The following is a 20,201-nucleotide window of genomic DNA, read 5'->3' as shown; positions in this document are numbered from 1 at the left end:
GTACCAACAACAACCTTGTCCTCAACACATAGAAGACAAAATAGATCATTGTGGACTACCGGAAGTCCAGAGGCGGCAGACACACCCCCATCCACATAAACGGGACTGAGGTGGAGCGCATCTCCAACTACAAATTAATCGGGGTACACATCTCTGAGGATCTGTCCTGGTCCCTCAATACAGCCAAACTGATTAAAAAGGCGCAGCAGCGCCTCTACTTTCTGAAGAGGCTTAAGAAAGCTCACCTGTCCCCTCAGATCCTGTCCAACCTTAATGCATTTCGTTGTCTCTGTACTGTACACTGACAATGACAATTAAAATTGAATCTGTATCTGAACTTCTACCACTGTACCATAGAAAGCATCCTGACCACCTGCTTTACAGTATGGCACAGCGGCTGCACCACAGCTGACAGGAAAGCAACTGCAACGGGTGGTGAAAATCGCTCTGCACATCATCGGTGCCCCGCTCCCTGCCATGGCTGTCCTGCACCGCTCACGGTGTCTGAGACGGGCTGGCAAAATCATTAAGGACCCCTCACACCCCAACCATGGACTGTTTGCCCTCCTCCCATCAGGGAGGCGGTACAGGAGCCTGAGGTCTCGCACCAGCAGGCTAAGGAACAGCTTTTTCCCCAACACCATTACCCTGCTGAACTCACATGCCCGGCGCTAGCCCCCCACCCCACCCCCTGCCTTCTCATCAGTATGATTTATAGTTTATATAATTTATAGTTAAACTCTTATTCACCAGAATATAGCACATGTTAATCTTTTGCACCGTAACAACTATCTGTATATATGTATATGCCTATGTACATATATACAGAATATCCTCTTTTGTATATATTGTCTTAATCAGCACTTTACTACTTTGCACCCTGGTTAGATGCAAAACTGCATTTCGTTGTACTGTACTTGTACTATGTGCAATGACAATAAAGTTGAATCTAAATCTAAAAAAAATTCATGGATTAAAGTTCATCCGTCCATTTCTGCAGCTCCACGGATAGAGCTGAGGTTCAATTTCTGTCTCACCCAAAACTATCTCAAAGTAACATCAAAATTTAAACCTGTTGGTGTTGTGTTAGAATTATGTAAGAAGGACAAAATGACGGCAAATATACTTTGCTGATCATTGCAAAGTGATATACCATCAAACTTTAAATTACAGACTCCAATTTGATTGTTCTCCAATTCCAGAACAAGGGGTCACAGTTTAAGGATAAGGGGGAAATCTTTTAGGACCGAGATGAGGAAAACCTTTTTCACACAGAGAGTGGTGAATCTGTGGAATTCTCTGCCGCAGAAGGTAGTTGAGGCCAGTTCATTGGCTATATTTAAGAGGGAGTTAGATGTGGCCCTTGTGGCTAAAGGGATCAGGGGGTATGGAGAGAAGGCAGGAACAGGATACCGAGTTGGATGATCAGCCATGATCATATTGAATGGCAGTGCAGGGTCAAAGGGCCGAATGGCCTACTCCTGCACCTATTTTCTATGTTTCTATGTTTCTATGATTACAATCTTAGCATAAGCATGGGGACAACATCTACCTTCTCGCTATTTTGTCCTCTATTATCCTGGTCAGCAATTGGACCGATGCATTTAAAACAAGGTAAAATGGGGAAACCGAGTTACAATCCATTTCCCTTTTTCTCTCCTTTCACTCAAACTACCTGTCCTTTCCTCGACATTCATCAGCAAACCTTAACTCAGATGTGAATCATTAGGGAGGTTTAAGGAGATGTTGAAAGTTATGTGACGATTTCAATACAACAGATAGGGGAAACCCTTTTCAAATGGTGTAATCAAAGTACAGAATAGTTGCCTAAACATCAAGGAAGCAAAGGAGGAAAATTATTTTTATGCATCACCACTTTCATTTAAGATGCTGAAAACATTTTCAATATTAGCTTTAAAAAATGGATTTAAAATTGGAAAGGAGAACTTTGTAGGGATCGACAGGAAGTAAAAATGTTGCATTAATATTTCATATTGCCTGTAGACTCAGGAAAGGTCAAGTGGTCTTTGTCTGTGCTATATGATAATGTGACAAGTTATACAGCAGGGGTCAGCAAATGGTTAGGAAGGAACTGCAGATGCTGGTTTGCACCGGTGATTGACACAAAATACTGGAGTAATTCAGCGGGACAGGCAACATCTCTAGAGAAGGGTCTCGACCCTAATCGTTACCCATTGCTTCTATCCAGAGATGATGCCTGTCCCACTGAGTTACTCCAGCATTTTGTGTCTATCTTCAGCAAATGGTTGTATCATTTACCCAAATTTAGCAATTTACAAGCAAGTACCCCTTTCAAAAGCTAATAGATGGTGCTTAGGACAGGAAAATCTCTGTTGCCTAAAGTAAGGTTTTCTGATTCCCACGCTTTCTGCTAATCATACCTATATCCTTGTGTTGTGCACAAAATAAATAGATGCACTCAGTTTTAAATAAGCACTGCACCAGGAGTGGACCAATAAGGTCTGTCCCCCAAGGCAATATTCTACTACTGACCCACAGCCCCCAACTGCCCAGGCGTGGCTGAGGGGTTCCCGTTGTGACGCCAGAGATCTCTGTTATGACGCGTGTCACGGTAACCCTCCCGCAACTGCGCCTCGCCTACCTCTATCCTCCTCCATTCCCCCTCATCCCCATTTCCCCTCACCTTCACCCTCCCTCTTCTTTCCCCTCTCCTCCTCCCCTTCCCAATCCCTCCTTCACCTCTCCCTCCCTCTCCTTTCCCCTACCCGCAGTCACTCCCTCTCTCCCTCCATAATGCCTCTCCCCTCCCTAACCCACTCCTCTGCCTCTACCTCCCTGCTTCCCCATTCCTCACCGCCCCCTATCCCACTGCCCCACTCTCCCTCCTCACTTCCCCCACTTCCTCCCTCCCCCTCCCCCCTCCCCCCTCCTCTCCCTCTATCCCCCTCCTCCTCCACTCTCCCTCCTCACCTCCCCCACTTTCCCCTCCCTATCCCCTTCCTCTCCCTCTCTCTCCTCCTCCTGCCCCCCCCCTTAAGCTCCCCCCCCTTAAGCTCCCCCCTATCCCACACCCCTCCACAATGAAAATCGCGATGTGTTTTACTAATGAACCCCTCTATTGAAAATCGATTTTTTAATGTAAATGCGATTCAGTATCCCATTGTGACGTCATTGTAATGCGTCTAATGGGCAGGGCAAATGGGAAAGTGGGTTGAAAAATGTTTTTTATAAAGTTTAAAATGTCAATAACTTGTAAAATATAACATCAATCTGAATAAAACATGGCTATTGCACACCCTAGGACAATGGTGAGTAACATGGGCCAAAAATTATAGCACTCTCGTGTACCGTTTTGACAGAGTTTCCAAGACTCACTCACACGCAAACAAACCAACAAGATGAGTGTTTTAGTAATATATAGATTTAAATAAGCCAATGAGTGTTCAGTTTGTATTATATCATTTGCTATTGAAAATAAAAATCTTAAACTTACATATAATCTGTAATAAAAGACATTATCAAACGGAAAGCCATATGGGATGTTGATGATCGGAGAATTAACGTCCAATGCCTTTCTGGTGAATTTTGTATCTCCAAATGATGTTCCATAATCAAATAGTCGTTTCTCTGTTTCAAGAAGAATTGAATGTAATTGCCATTTAAATACAGCTGCAAGTATATACAAAAGCAATACATGGAAGACGGTGGAAATTTGAAATAAAAATAGAAACTGCAGAAACTATTCAGCAGGTCAGGCAGCATCTCCGTGTTATCTGATCTGCTAAATATTGTCCTAATTTTCTGATTTTATTTCAAATTAATTTACATAATTAATATAACATCACATGGACCATTAACCCTGCACAGAGTGAGAAATGAAAAAGCAGAACTTTCTAATTGTTTATAGGGACAAGGTCAGCATGGATTTATGAAAGGTAAATCATGTTTGACGAATCTTATTGAATTTTTGAGGATGTAACTGGTTGAGTGGATAGGGGAGAATCAGTGGATGTGTTATATCTGGACTTTCAGAAGGCTTTCGACAAGGTCCCACATAAGCGATTAGTATACAAACTTAAAGCACACGGTATTGGGGGTTCAGTATTGATGTGGATAGAGAACTAGCTGGCAAACAAGAAGCAAAGAGTAGGAGTAAACGGGTCCTTTTTAGAATGGCAGGCAGTGACTAGTGGGGCACTGCAAGGCTCAGTGCTGGGACCCCAGCTATTTACAATATATATTAATGATTTGGACGAGGGAATTGAATGCAACATCTCCAAGTTTGCGGATGACACGAAGCTGGGGGCAGTGTTAGCTGTGAGGAGGATGCTAAGTGACTTGGATAGGCTGGGTGAGTGGGCAAATGCATGGCAGATGCAGTATAATGTGGATAAATGTGAGGTTATCCACTTTGGTGGCAAAAACAGGAAAGTAGACTATTATCTGAATGGTGGCCGATTAGGAAAAGGGGAGATGCAATGAGACCTGGGTGTCATGGTACACCAGTCATTGAAAGTAGGCATGCAGGTGCAGCAGGCAGTGAGGAAAGCGAATGGTATGTTAGCATTCATAGCAAAAGGAATTGAGTATAGGAGCAGGGATGTTCTACTGCAGTTGTACAGGGTATTGGTGAGGCCACACCTGGAGTATTGTGTACAGTTTTGGTCTCCAAATCTGAGGAAAGACATTCTTGCCAGAGAGGGAGTACAGAGAAGGTTCACCAGACTGATTCCTGGGATGTCAGGCCTTTCATATGAAGAAAGACTGGATAGATTCAGCTTGTACTCGCTAGAATTTAGAAGATTGAGTTGGGATCTTATAGAAACTTACAAAATTCTTAAGGGGTTGGACAGGCTAGATGCAGGAAGATTGTTCCCAATGTTGGGGAAATCCAGGACAAGTGGTTACAGTTTAAGGGGAAATCCTTTAGGACCAAGATGATTAAACATTTTTCACACAGAGAGTGGTGAATCTCTGGAACTCTCTGGAATATTCTTTAAACTAAACTGAACTGAACTAAACTAAACTGATGTAGGAAGGAACTGCAGATGCTGATTTAAACCGAAGATAGACGCAAAATGCTGGAGTAACTCAGCGGGTCAGCCAGCTGCTCTGAAGAAAATGAATAGGCGATGTTTCAGATCGAGACACATCTTCAGAACTGAACTGAGCTGGTAATGCATTACAGCCTCTCAGTTTGCCGCAATGATGTTGATTATGTGCAATGCACAATTGGTGTGCATAGCAGCACAATTACTGACTTGGCAAAAGTGTTGGCTTTAAACATAGGAGCAGGCCTTCACACTTTAATGGCCATTTGGCTTATTTTGTGTGTCATTAATTATGGCATGTGCCTTTAAATTTTAGACTGCCCGTTGTTATGTTGGTTTAATTTTGAACTTGCATGGGGAAGGTTTACTCTTCGACCATGTGATGTTTAACCGAGGCATGAGGAGTTTTCTAACGTTTTAAGGGCCTGTCCCACTTTCACAACCTAATTCACAACCTTATTTACTTGTGGACATTTTTCAACATGCTAGATAAAACGCCCCAACTTGATACCACGAGTACCTACGACTCGCATCACGGCCTGCTATGACCTCCTACAACCTCGTGACGACCATGCTGTGAGTAAGAGTCAAGGGCAATCTCAGCAGAGGTCATGAATTAGGTCGTGAAAGTAGGACAGGTCCTTAAGAGGTATGTTGGATTTTGTCGAAGATTAGAGTGTACGAGTCGGAGTATAAGGTCAGATGCATACCTTATTGTTTTTCTTCAACAGTAAAGAAACTATTAATCAAAAGACTCATGCACATAATGCATTTTGCATCATGTACTTCAAATTAAAAATTTCCTGCAGGCATACCCAGAATTGGCTCGAGTTACAATTCTAATATTTCATAAATGATCTGTGAGTTAATCATTATATAGCCAGCATTTTTAAATGCATTGTTATGTTAAGGATAATCATAATCAATATATGCCGATAAAAAGGGCACAGTGTTTATTCATAAATTATGGCAGAAGTTCTACTAAACCAATGAAATATCAAAATTAAAAAAAAATAATAAAAGTTACACATATTAATTAACTTCATTATTTAATCAGAACTTTTATTTACTTTTTCATTTGGCCATAATGTTTAGGGTGCTATTTGGCACTTTAAATTTCAATTTCAAATCAGCATAGACACAGAAAATAGGTGCAGGAGTGGGCCATTCAGCCCTTCGAGGCAGCACCGCCATTCAATATGATCATGGCAGATCATCCAAAGTCAGTACCCTGTTCCTGCTTTCTCCCCATATCCCTTGATTCAGTTAGACCGAAGAGCTACATCTAACTCTCTTTTGAAAACATCAATGAATTGGCCTCCACTGCCTTTTGTGGCAGAGAATTCCACAGAATCCCAACTTTCTGGTTGAAAAGCAGCACCAAAGGTTCAAAAAAATTAATATTGTATTAGTATATAAAAATTACAATTTATCGACAAAGATTTGTAATCATAAAACAAAGCCCTGAATACATTGTTCCAATAATTGTATTAATATTGCAATGAAACTGTACCTCTGCAAATTAATCCATCACCTTCGTACCCTTCCCTGCAGGAGCATATGAACAATCCAAATGTATTTGTACAGATTCCAGCACGCCGATCACAGTTGTGAGTATTTATGGCACACTCATCCACATCTGAATTAGAAATAATTATGTTTAAAAATGTAAAAATGTTATGATAAATAATTTGATTTAGATGCTTCATTTATGAATTAATAATGTTTCAAAAAGTATGATTTGAAAAGTTATGCTCTATATTACAACCATTCTTAAGATGAGAGATTAAAAATTCAGAGAAATACTTGCAATATGTCAAAGCAATAAAACTCGTCCACAGTTATGGAACGCTGCTTTTAGGATAGAAATGTTAAAAATAAATTATTCTCGTGGGAGTGGCGGTGCCTAACGGCAGTGGCTCGACTACAGTCGTCTGTCTTTTTTTACTTTTGTCTTGTTAAATGTGTGTCTTGAGTTAGTTTTTATATATTTTTTTAGCTGTGTATATCTGGAGGGTGGTGGGGGTCTGTGGGGGAAACCATTTTAAATCTCTTCCCTGTGCGGGGACCTGATTATTCCCTGTCGGGTCTCGGATGTCGTTGGGCCTAACATCGTGGAGCCGGTGGCGACCTCTGGCCAGGACTAACCTGGGGGCCCCAGTTGCAGAGCCTGCGGAACTGAGATAGCGGAGCTGGCCAACTTCAGAGTGGGAAGAGCTGTGGTGGCGGGCAGCTGCGACCCGACTTTGGAGTTCGGAGGCACCGGCCGCAGACCCGGTGGACAGGAACATCGGGAGCTCGCAGGTCCCTGGTGGGAGACCACTTTTCCGAGCTCCACAACGGCGACTTCTCCCCCTGGAATCGCGGGGTTTAAAGGACATGGAGCCGGGGCCTAACATCGCCCGGCATGGCTTAAACGGCCTCTGGACTTACCATCGCCCGCCGGGGGCTTTAACATCGGAGCCCCAGTTCGCCTCAACACTGCAGTTGGACTGCTGGACCACGGGAGAAGGAACAAAGGGAAGAGATACTTTGCCTTCCATCACAGTGAGGAGATGTTGGAGTCTCACTGTGATGGATGTTTATGTAAACTGTGTTAAGTGTGGGTCTTGGATTGTTTTGTAATGTAAAAAATTGTAGAAATTATATTTCGTTCAAACCTAGGTTTGAATGACAATAAATAGCATTCTATTTTCTAGCATTGCAGTTTATGAGCTCTCCATATTCTGCATTATTATTTGTGACTAGAACACAAATGATGCATGAGTGAGAATTATATGAAGCGATCTCCCCTTAGAGTCCCAATCCCACACTGTATGGAATTCACCCACTGGCCCATAGTTTCCATGTCAGCCAATAATTACCTATCTAAACGAATCCCATTTCCCAGCACTCAACCCGATGTCTCTAACCTTCTCATCTACATACTGCACTATTCCTTCAGGAAGTGCACTCCAGTTTTCACATCCTCTTGGTAAAAAAATCTTCTTTAAGTCCCTTCAAAATCTCTTAACCATACTTTTACTGATGCACTTTATTTATAGACACCCACCCTAATGGGAAATGTTTCTCACTGCTTACACTATCCAAGCTCTTCAGAGCTTTGTTTATCTGAATCAGGTCACCTACAGCCTTCTCTCCCGGGAAACAAATCTTTGTCTTTGTTTCTCTGATAAATAAATATGACAATATTTCTCGCTTGTCTTTTTCTTCAGTTAAAAGATGCCTTATTAATTCATAGATTCATAGTCCAGATCATTGAACCTTGATCACAAAATGTCTGATAGAGATATGTTGCAATAGATACAGAGGACACATTTCTATTTCTCCTCATTTCCATCTCAAATTTGCCAAATTTAAATTTCTGATTCTGGATCTGGATCTTGATCTTCGACCTGTTTCTGACATGAAGGTGGAATTCAAGCTTTGCACAATGCAAGCAAGATTAACCTACACCAAATAATTCTGAACATAAGTATATTTGAGCCTTTTAGTCCCAGAAATATTCACTAAAATAAATTAATAGACCGTGGAGAGAGTTAATCTCTTATTGGAGTGGCTTCATATAATGGTGGAATATGAATTATTTTATACATTGAACAGTTTGTCCTCTGCAGAGATTTGTTTGTACTTGGGAGGGCTGATTAGTTATAGCTAAGCCAGCTGCCAAGGATGTGCTTTTTAAGACATCAATAACAGCCCCTGTTATACCAATGACCATGTCCATCATTTGAAAGTGAAAAGAAGTTTTCAGTATTGCACTTACATTGGTGGAGTGGGATCCAAAACATTTTTCTGGTATACCTGTATATATTCCTAACAATGGATTAGCTCTTCAGTAATTCCACTTTAAATGTGTTCAATAATGATAAGTAGTAGTGAATATATGTACAACTGATTGCTTTAAGAAATATCAAAGCTGTTGTTATATTTTGCTTTGGGTAGCAGGCACAGTGATGCAGTTGATAGACCTGCTGCCTCAGTGTCAGAGGTCTGGGTTCAAATTTCAAATTTGCTTTGAACTTGCTCGTTTTCCCTGAGACTACGTGGGTTTCCTCCAGGTGCTCCGGTTTCCTCCAACGTTCCAAAAATGTATGGGTTGGTAGGTTAAAATTACCATTGCGTGTTATCCCTAGTGTGTATGTAAGTTGTAGTAAGAGGGGATTGTTAATGATAATGAGGGGAGAATGAAAGTGTAGAGTTCATGTAAATGGATGGTTAATAGAGGACAAGGAAGGGCTAATTTCCATGCTGTATCACTCTCTCTGAATCCTTGACTATGTTTTCATTGTGATTTCTGTGAGCATTATTTTCATTGTATTTATGTTTAAATAATAATAAATCTGATTTATGTAAATAAAGTATAATATTTATTCAAACAAACCTGTTGTGCAATCTTGACCTTTCCAATTATCAGGACATATGCATATATAGTTGTTAAATCGGTCCTGGCAGGAACCATCATTTTGGCATGGATCGCTAGCACATTTACTAATTACTGTTTGAAAATAGAAAAAAAAATGTTATTCGGGTAATTGAAATATAGAAAAGGATTTGTTAAATTAACAAGGCAAATTATTTTAGTCAGCAATTGTATACCAAGTAGATTTACATTTGATAAATTCATTCTGCACACTGCATTTTCCTCTTTGCTGTGATCTATTGAGTTTGAGTTTGGATTGCTTGATTCTATGTAAGATATATCTGATCTGTTTCGATAGCATGCAAAATGAAGCCTTTCACTATCTGGGTATATGTGAAATTAATAAACTTAAACCTAAGCATTTGTTTACATTCTCTTTTAATTTCTTGTTTTGCAATAATCTGCATATTTATTACCTTGCACTATCCCACCCTTCCATCAGTTTTTATGGAAGGTCATTAACCTGATACATTGATTTTCACACCACAGTAGCTACAGTTGCTGATCTGGCTGATTGTTTACAGAATTTCTGTTTTAATTTCAGATTGTCAGTATCTGCGATATCTGATATATACTTCTACATGTGGAAAATGTTGGAAACATTCAGATGTGTTCCATTCTTGTTCCTGAGATCAGCATTAATTAAAATCGGAAAGGCATTTGCTTTAATGTTATTGATAATGGTCATACTGAAATTCATATTCAAGAAAGTAAAGAAGCCAATCCACCTTAGAAGCTGCTGCAAACAAGATTTGTATTGTAAATATAAGTATTGGATAGTCAGATGTGAATAGCGAGAGAGAGAGAAAGAGACTGTTGACGTTTCAAGGCCTAGACTTTACAACAAAACTTGTAACAGTAAAAAGATGTTGCAGTTTTAAGGATACAGAGATATTGTGAAGAGGGTGAGGAAGCCTAAATGAAAGGCTTGTGTGAACTCAAGAAGCAGAAGTCATTAAAGAGTAAAAGATATGAAGGCAGATTGAGAAGAGGGGAGGAACAGACAAAATAAATGATGGATCAGGATGAGATGTAAATGTGAAAAAGCATTAGAATAATGAAGTTCTGTGCAGTTCTGATCAATACATTATATACGGTAGTCCATAGAACAAAATAGCACAGGAACAGGTCCTTCAGCCCATGATGTCTGTCAAACATGATGCCAATTAATCTAATCCCCCCTCCCCGTGCGTGATCTATATTTCTCCATTCCCTGCAAATTTATCCCTCTATCTAAAAGCCTCTTTAATGCCACTATTACACCAGCTTTCACCACCACCCACAGCTGTAAGATCCATGTGCCTGCAACTTGGAGTAAAAAAACCTTCCCCCGCACATTTTAACTTTTCTCCTTTTACCTCAAATCCATGCCTTCTCTCTTTGACGGTGTCAAAAGATTCTGACTGTCCACCCAATCTAAGCCTCATAATTTGATTTACTTTGATCATGTCTCCCCTCAGCCTTCAACGCTACAGAGAGAACAGTCCATATTTGTCCAATCTATCCTTATTACTAATATTCTCTCATCGAGGGAGTAACTTGGTAAACCACTTCTGCATGATCTTCAAAGCCTCCACATCCCTTCTCTAATGGGGTGAACAGAACCCCATAGTCCAAATTTGGCCTGACCGAAGTTTTATGAAGTAGCAACATGTGTTCAAGTCTCTTATAGTCATTGCCCCAATCATTGAAGGAAGTATACCGTATGTATCTTTTGCAATTCACCGTGCGACATGGTGGCACAGTAGTAGATCTACTGCCCTCCAGCGCCAGAGAACAGGGTTCTATCCTGACTACGGGTGCTTGGCTGTTCGGAGTTTGTACATTCTTCCCATGACCTGCGCGGGTTTTTTATGAGATCTTCCGTTTCCTCCCACAGTCCAAAGACATACATGTTTGTAGGTTAATTGGCTTGGTATACATGTAAAATTGTCGCTGGTGTGTGTAGGATAGTGTTAGTGTGCGGGGATCGCTGGTCGGTGCAGACTCGTCTTAAATTAGTTTTCATTTAAGTGCAATTTATTAATGAATTGCACAATATTTATTCAATTAAAAAAAGATATTTAAACAGATCACTGTTCCAATGTACATGTTTATAATTAATGCTATTTTGGAGAACTTTCTCACGAGGAGCAACAAGTTATCGGTGAGTGAATGTTAAATGCCCGCACTCATCATAGCTCCCCTTATTGTGCTACCATATTTACACTGCTTCAAGCACAAAAGCAGATCAAGTATGAAGGGATATTCTCAGAATGGTCCTAAAGGAGAGAAATCTTGGATACCATCGTTTTTTAAGAAGTCCTCTCCTTCAGTGAACATTGGATATAACTCGTGTTTAAGAACTGCAGATGCTGGAGAAATCGAAGGTAGACACAAATGCTTGAGGACAATGGATATAACATACTTATATAACATAATTCCTTGAATTTTAGAGGCAATGAGTTGTGAGCTCTGCTTACAGGAGTATCGAGTTTGCCACTGCAGCTAATTATTTGAGTGTACCAAACAGCAATCTGTAGCGGGTGCATGGAAAGCCCGGAATGAAGGCGAGGAGCCAGGTGTATTCTGTAAAGGCTTGAATTAGTACAGCACACTATTCTCTGCTTCAGTCTGAAGACCCACTGCCAATCCAATTGTCACACCAACTGCCCCTGCTCTTATACTCGTAGCTGGGCCCCGCCCCCTGACCAGTCCATTAAGTGCTGAGGGGAGTGAAGCAGGGAGTAGCCTACTTCCAATGAACCGCCACAGGACACCACCCCTCCCCAACACCCGGAGGCACGAAACGGACAGGGGGATGTACGGTACGACCAGCCCGTGTGTGCACCACGGCAGGCGCAGGAACCAGAGACACACTGCCAGGTGAAGGTGGAGGCGTGGGCGATTGGGGAAAGGGCCGGACCGGAGGATGACCCCGACGCGAGGCCGGGCAAGTAGCACTGGCTGGCTGATGTCAACATGTGCCGGATTCAGCCGCGTAAATGAGACCGTCTCACAATGACCCCCCCATGTCCAAAACGAATGTGGAAGGGCCACGCTCGAGAACCGACGCTGGAAAACAAACAGGCAGTCCTGGAGAGTGGAAGGAATGTGCAGCCTACACGAACTGTGGTGTGACGTCGGCACTGGTGCCAGCTTGCCCACCGTGTCTCGAAGCCATTGCAGGGCGGCTGATGGCTGCTCTGCCTGGCCCTGTGCTGATGGTATGAACTTACTGGGCACTGTCAGCGGGGCCCCATACACCAACTCAGTTGAGGAAGCGGACAAGGACTCATTGGGCGCGGTGCGGACACCCAGCAAAACCCACGGCAATGCATCGACCCAGTCCGGCTCCTTGAGCCAAGCCTTCAGGGCATCCTTGAGTTGCCAGTGGAAACGCTCCACCAGGCCGTTTGCCTGCGGATGATACGCTGTGGTGTGGTCCAGGTTAACCCCGAGGAGGCGGGTCATGGCCGACCACAGTTCAGATGTCAACTGAGGCCCCCGGTCGGACGTAATTGCCAGAATTGGGCAAACCGGCGTGCCGCCAAAGCACGGGCACAAGTGGCCACAGAGGTGTCTGCCAATGGAACCGCTTCCGGCCACCACGTGACACGGTCGACCACGGTCAGGAGGTGGGTGAAGCCGCATGATGTCCACGTGGATATGGTCAAACCGCTGGCATGGGACGCGGAACCCATGGACCGGTGCCCTCACATGCCGCTGTACCAGGCAGTTTAGCACAGGATGCAGGTGCGCGCCCAATGTCCAACCTGCTTGTCCTCCAACCACAGGCCCGAAACTGTGGCATGATATGCGGACATCTCCTCATCCGTCAGCCTGGCAGCAGCCAGGGATGAATAGTCAATGCCATCGGACACCTGCAAAACGGCGTTGACTGCGGGACAAGGCAAGGCGTTGGCTACTCTGTTGTCTTTGCCCTCGATGAAACTAATGGAGGCAGTGTATTGCGAGATGAACACCAACTTCCACTGCTGACGAGCGTACCACCGGTCGGAAACCTTGGCGAACGCAAAGGTGAGGGGCTTGTGGTCCGTGTGAGCATAAATGTCCGCCCTTCCAAAAAATAACGGAAGTGTCGCACGCTAAGGTAAAGGGCGAGGAGCTTGCGGTCGAAGGCACTGTAGTACCGCTGTGCGTTGCTGAGGTGCCTGCTAAAGAAGGCCAGAGACCGCCAACGCCCGTCGATCAGCTGCTCTAGCATCGCTCCAACCACTACCTCGGATGCGTCGACTGTCAGCCCGATTGGTGCATCCGCCCGTGGGTGCACGAGCATCATGACCCTAGCCAGGGCCTCCTTGGCCTGGTGGAACGCCGCCACCGCTTCGTCATTCCATTCGACCTCCTTTCGTTTGCCCGCCATGAGGTGAAACAGCGGGCGCATGATCCTGGCCGCAGACGATAGAAAACGGTGGTAGAAGGCCACCATTCCGACGAATTCCTGGAGGCCCCTCATGGTGGCCATTTGTGGAAACTGGCGCACTGTGTCTACCTTGGCCGGATCCCACCGCGGAGGGCGTTTAGGTGCGGCGGAGATGCAGTCGATTGAAGCCCCAACCTGTTGTGCGGTTCCCGGCGCTGACGGATGATCTCCAATGCATCAAGGGCCTGTTGACGGGCCATCAAAAGTTGATCGACTCACTGTCGGTGAAAGGGTCGCTGGTAAGCTGCAGGCGGATGCCCAATGGGAGCTGCTGCAGGTAGGCATGCTTGAAAACAAAACAGGGATCATGGTCGCCCATAAGGACCAGCATATCGCCCAGCAGGGCCGAGGGCCTGCAGTCACCCAGGCCAGTCATCCGCAGGTTTTGGGTTGCCCGCTCGGCTCGCTGAGGCCAAACTTATGAACGAGTATGGCCTTAAGGGTCTCCTACCTTTTAGCCACCAGGGGGTGGCAGAGAAAATGCTTAACCCGTTGTGCAGAGGCCTGGTCGATGGCGCTGATAATATAATAGTACTTAGTGGTATCTGCCATCACGCCCCGCTATGCATACTGCGTCTCGGCATGGTCAAACCAGATTTCGGGCTTGTCGGTCCACAGAGTAGGCAGCTTCAGCGTGACGGCGTAGAGATCAGCGTGGCCGGCCTGGTCCAAGGGCGGTTGACCGGGTTGTGTGTCCTGAAGCATATTCAGGTCCATCGCGACTTGCGATGAAATGTCGAGGGTCACCAGTGTAGCGGGTGCGTGGAAAGCCCGGAATGAAGGTGAGGAGCCAGGTGAATTCTGTAAAGGTTTTAATTAGTGCAGCACACTATTCTCTGCTTCAGTGTGAGACTGAAGACCAACTGTCACTAGGAGCCCCTGCTCTCATACTCGTACTCAGCCCAGCCCCCGGACCAGTCCATTAACTGCCGAGGGGAGTGAACCAGGGAATAACCTACTTCCCAGGAACCGCCACAACATCATGGTTTGAGTTAATAGCAACAAAATCAGATGACAGGTCATGTTGGAATTGGTGAAAGATCTTTTAGGAGACACGTTATAAATATTCTGCAGAAGTATAGAGAAGGGCAATAAGATCATGCAAAGGTCAAATAAAATTTGCAGCATTTATAGGTGTCATTGGGAATATTGTTTATGAAGCTAATAATATATTTTATGAGTATTCTTTGCACGCTATCTAACAATGAATTGTTTCCTTAATAAATTGTACTGTAAATAAATATATTCCCACCACTTTGACAATATCGATTGTTATATCCAGGTAAACAGATGCATTGAATGCCATCTCGCTGATCGATGCAGGTCGCTCCATTCAGACATGGTTGGCTGATACAGTTATCAATATCTGAGAAGTAAAGAGAAATAAAATGAAAAATATTCAAAATTATTTGTTTCTTCTACCAAAAAGTAAGCGACCCCCAATAAACCAAACATGCATGATTAAGTTACTCAGATCTTTCCACAAATTTAAATATTTGTTGTGTCATCTTGGGTACAGATAATTTGGCAGATAGAGGTTTAAAATCTGATTACGGTTGTAATAAGACAGTGTCCTGCATTGTAGATTAATGATTTTTTTCAAGCTTTACAAAAATGGTAGAATTGAGAATGTATTGCCTACCAATTTCACAGTGCGTCCCTGTGAATCCACTTCGGCATTCGCATTGGTAACTTCCTAGTATATTTGAACATATTCCATTCATACATGGGTTAGATGAACATTCATCTATGTCTGTAAAATGATAGTCAGAATTAATATCCATTTGGTTCAATGCTATTCAAAAAAAAAAAAATCTGACTTGCATATGTTGTTAAAATGAATCCACAATAACATGGTTTGTAAATAGGAAGTCCATTTTTTATGTGAACAACATGTATGCCTGAAAGTCAAACTGATATAAAAACATCATAGAATTTCCTCTTCATTTTTCATGAAAAATAATGTTGATTTAGTGGGAATATCATTTTTAAACTTCCTGTAAATGAAGTGTAAAGGGCCTGTCCCACTTGGACGTCATTTTTGGTGACAGCCTGGAAAGAGGTTGTTACGTTGTGGTCGGGGCGTGATATGTTGTGACGCATATAGTGATGCGCAGTGACACGCATGTGACGCGCGGTGTCTCCCTGTCGCCCCAGGATTTTGGAATGTTCAAAATCCAGGGGCGACATTTGGGTGTCTCATTATGTCATGCCCCCTGTCACACGCTGACGTATGCTGTCCTGTGGGTGACGCCCAGTTAGGGTTAGGGTTAGGGTTGGGGCTTTGACATTAATATATTAAAATTAATATAATAAAATCAATTGTGTAAATGAAAAGATGTTCGAGTCATTCAGTTTTATTTATAGGTGTATCGGTCCGCTTCCAGATCCAATCACCATCTCTTTAACTTTTCACAGGGATGGATTCAGTGAGTGTAGACTGAACTCCCCTCACCCCTCCACCCCCTCTCCCGCCCACATCCCTCCTTCTCCAACCCCCCCCTACCCTCTCCCCCTCTACCCTTCTCTCCTACCCGCTACCCACTTCTTCCCTTCCCCCCTCTTCCTCCCTTCTTGGGGAAAGTGGGGAGGGGGGCGGGGTTGGAGAATGGGAGAAGGGAGGGAGAGGGGGAGAAGGGGATGTGAGGGGAGAGGGGAGTAGAGAAGGAGGAGAATAGTGGAGCGGGGAGAAGGGAGGAAGAGGGGGGAAGGGAAGAGGGGGAGAGGGGAGGTGAGAAGGGTTAGGGGGAGTAGAGAAGGAGGGCTGGAGCGGGAGGGGGGAAGGGGAGGTGGAGGGGAGAGGAGAGTTCAGTCTACACTGACTGAATCCATCACAAAGTTGGAGAGGCCCTTTACGGTTATTATGACCATTTCTGTTTGGGGGGTTTTTTGCTAGAGGTGAAACAATCAGTATAGAAAAGAGTGATTTGTGGAATGGGATTAGGTAGTTAAAATCTTTATAAAAGTTAAAACAAAAACAAACAAGTTTACTGCATGTACAATAGCACCTCATATTTTGCTTGGGCAGCTTACAACCCAGCAGTATGAATATTGATTTTTCTCAAGTGATCCTTGCTTTCCCTCTCTCCTCATCCTTCCCCCATCCAAGTAGTCTGAAGAAGGGTCTCGACCCGAAACGTCACCATTCCTTCTCTCCAAAGAGTTACTCCGGCATTTTGTGTCTATCTTAGGTGTAAACCAGTATCTGCCGTTCCTTTCTACACAAAGCTTATTTTGTTGATGTCAAATCACATTAAGCTTACCATCTAAACATAATCAGTCAGTAAAACCATTAACACAATCGGAATGAGAAAAAAAAAGTAAATGTGAATTTTCAACCTATTTTTCCCTTGCTACCCTTGCTTCCTTTCCCTTCCCTTATTACAAAAAACTTTAGATATTATCATCATTAGTCAGTATGGTATGAAGCCAGTATGGTTAATAACATGTGCTGTTTGATAATACGGATACGCTCCTTGACCTCAGAAGGACGTTTTGCTTATGTGCCAAACTTAACCGTTCAAGCTGTTTAACTAAAATTAGTTGGACATTTATGTTACAATGCTTAATCAAAACCTGACAGAACCACATAAACTGATGAGAAGCATAGATAGGGATGACAGGATGAAAATTGAGGTGAACGCAAAGGTGTTCATCTTGATACACAAGAGACTGCAGATGCTGGGATCTGAAGCAACAACCAATCTGCTGGAGGAACACAGCAGGTAGAGCAGCATCTATGGAGGGTAGATCTGCAGCATTGACTGTCCATTTCCCTCCACAGATGGTGATTGACCTGCTGAATTCCTCCAGCAGATTGTTTTTCGTTCATCTTCCGATCAAATTCAAATTAAATTGATTGTAGTTACCAGGGGCCCAGTTTGTATTTATTCAAGGAAGTAGAAGATTTTCAGGCCACCCTAGTGAGGGAATGGGATTTAGAAGAATTCAATGTCAGATGAAAGTGCGCCAGGTGGGACCAAAAGTGTAGAAACCTTAACAGATTTGAAGGACAAGAGATGCATGAAGTGTGTTAATGGGGATACAAATGGGAAAATATTAACTGGATGGGACAGAGACAGAGGCACATTGTATATGATGAATGAATGAATGCATGTATGAATGAACGTATGAATGAATGAATGAAAACTTTATTGTCATTCAGATATACACCTAGACACAGTGCACCTTGAACGAAATTTTGTTGCATTTTACTCTCCTAAAAGTTCTAGGTGCGTCCATAAAAATGCCTCATGCGCATGGTTCTGTAAAATAAATATATATAAAAAAAATTTTTAAAAAGTGTCGATATTTAAAAAGTTCTAGCCTCGGTTTTTTTGATTGTTCAGTAATCTTATGGCCTGGGGGATGAAGCTGTTGCAGAACCTGGTTGTCCCGCTCTTCATGCTGCGGTACCTCCTCCCAGAGTTAAGCAGTATGAACAGTCCAAATTGTGGGTGTGTGGGGGCTCTGGTAATGCCCTTAGCTCTAATCAGACAGCGCTTGTACCCCATGTCCATGATGGAAGGAAGAGAAGTCCCAAAGATTGTTTCCGCTGTCCTCACCACTCTCTGAAGGCACTTCCAGTCCGCAGCTGTACAGCTGCCGCACCACGTAGAGATGCAGCTGGTCATGACCGACTCAATTGTGCTTCTGTAGAAAGTGGCGAGGATGGGAGGGTGGAGGTGTAAACTTCTCAACCTGCGGAGGAAGTACAACCGCTGCTGTGCCCGAGATGTAATGTTTGTGGACCAGGTTAAGGTGTCCGTTATATGCACCTCCAGGAACTTGATGCTTTTCACCTGCTCCACTGCTGAGTTGTTGATGCAAAGTGGAGTGTGACTGGGCTGAATTTTCCTTCTGAAATCGACGATTGTGGTCATGGTGGGAATTCTTCCAGTGAGAACATTGTCAGTAACAGTTTGGGAAAGTATGACTCAATCAACCTCCATAAGATGGAAGTAAACAACAACGTAACCCATGTTATCATGTATGAAGTGGTACAAGTTCACAGCTTGAGTTGTTTGGAGTGAAATAGAAAACATGGTAATCTGTTAAAACTACTGTTCCAATAAACACATTTATATTCTGCTATATTTTAGAGCGGTTTCTCTAGATAAGCATGTTGTTGGTGAATGAATGTTAAGTGCTAGTACTTATCATAGCTCCCCTTACTATGCTACTATTTTTACACTGCTTTGAGCACAAAAGCATTATTGCAGATCACCTATGAAGGGATCCTCTCAGAATGGTTCTAAAGGAGAGAAATCGTAAGTATCAGAGTTTTTTTTAAGACCTCTCCTTCAGTGTGTCACTGTACCACAATGTGTCAGATACCACCTTTAATTCCTAGAATTTTAGAGGCATTGAATCTTGAGATTTGCTTAGAGAAGTATTGAGTTTCCCCACTGCAGCTAATAATTTGAATGCAAATTGGCAAAAACAATGATCAAGCATAACCTATTGCTTGTTAAAGTTAAAGTATGCTTAACCATACAGTGCTGAATGTAAGAGAAGTGGGAAATAGAGAAAAGGAAAAACAGGTACACAGCATCACAATGAGAATGTTAACATTGAATTCACCCAAAAACATTGAATCAAAAAATATCTAATATATTAATCAGATTTATACTGACAACACAATGCTAAAATCAGATCTATTGTGCAATGATATTTATCATTGCAATTAAAAATGCTAAATGAATTATACTGAAGGTATTCTTCAATTCTTGTGGCATGGAAAATGCAAATGTGAAGTGCAATAGTGTAAAATAGCACAATACATAATTCCAATAAAATTGATAAATAAGAAGGAAAAGCAGTGTCTTTCCTCTCACCTATGCAATCATAACCATTGGAACTTAATCGAAAGCCGCCGGCACATTGACATTCAAAGCCTTTGATGTTTCCAAACCTATCTTCTCTGCAAAAATGCTGACATGGATCGTCTTCATTACGACATGCCTCTAAAACTGAAAGAACAGAACAGAAAATGTAATTCCTTTAGTTTTTCATTATTGCCATTTGCTTTATTGCTGGGTAGTAAATTAAATGTTCACATTGTGCTCTAGGGAGTAACATAGATCAATCTGGAATTCATATTATATGGTTCAGTGTTTCAATTGTAGCTTTCACTGTCTGCACGATTTAGTTTAGTTTAGAGGTACAGCACGGAAACAGGGGTTTCAGCCCACCGAGTCCACACCGACCAGCGATCCCCGCACATTAATGCTATACTAGACACACTAGGGACAATTTACACTTACACCAAGCTCTAAAAAGCCAAACCAAAACTACAAATCTGTAAGTCTTTGGAGTG

The 20,201-nt window shown here is 42.9% G+C and overlaps 1 protein-coding gene across 1 annotated transcript in view; it reads right to left on the bottom strand.

Annotated features, from left to right (window-relative positions):
- LOC129703781 (uncharacterized) overlaps positions 1-20,201 on the bottom strand; it is a 212,231-nt gene that overhangs the window by 97,405 nt on the left and 94,625 nt on the right. The window contains exons 39-44 of the mRNA XM_055646491.1: positions 19,720-19,854; positions 15,525-15,635; positions 15,135-15,248; positions 9,418-9,531; positions 6,547-6,672; positions 3,476-3,609 (exon numbers count right to left, since the gene is read on the bottom strand). Coding sequence (XP_055502466.1) covers positions 3,476-3,609; positions 6,547-6,672; positions 9,418-9,531; positions 15,135-15,248; positions 15,525-15,635; positions 19,720-19,854 — 734 coding nt within the window. The remainder of the gene's footprint in view (positions 1-3,475; positions 3,610-6,546; positions 6,673-9,417; positions 9,532-15,134; positions 15,249-15,524; positions 15,636-19,719; positions 19,855-20,201) is intronic.

Source organism: Leucoraja erinacea, chromosome 14 (genome assembly GCF_028641065.1).
Source record: "Leucoraja erinacea ecotype New England chromosome 14, Leri_hhj_1, whole genome shotgun sequence".
Lineage (NCBI taxonomy): Eukaryota > Metazoa > Chordata > Chondrichthyes > Rajiformes > Rajidae > Leucoraja > Leucoraja erinaceus.
This window is presented reverse-complemented; position numbering and strand designations above follow the sequence as displayed.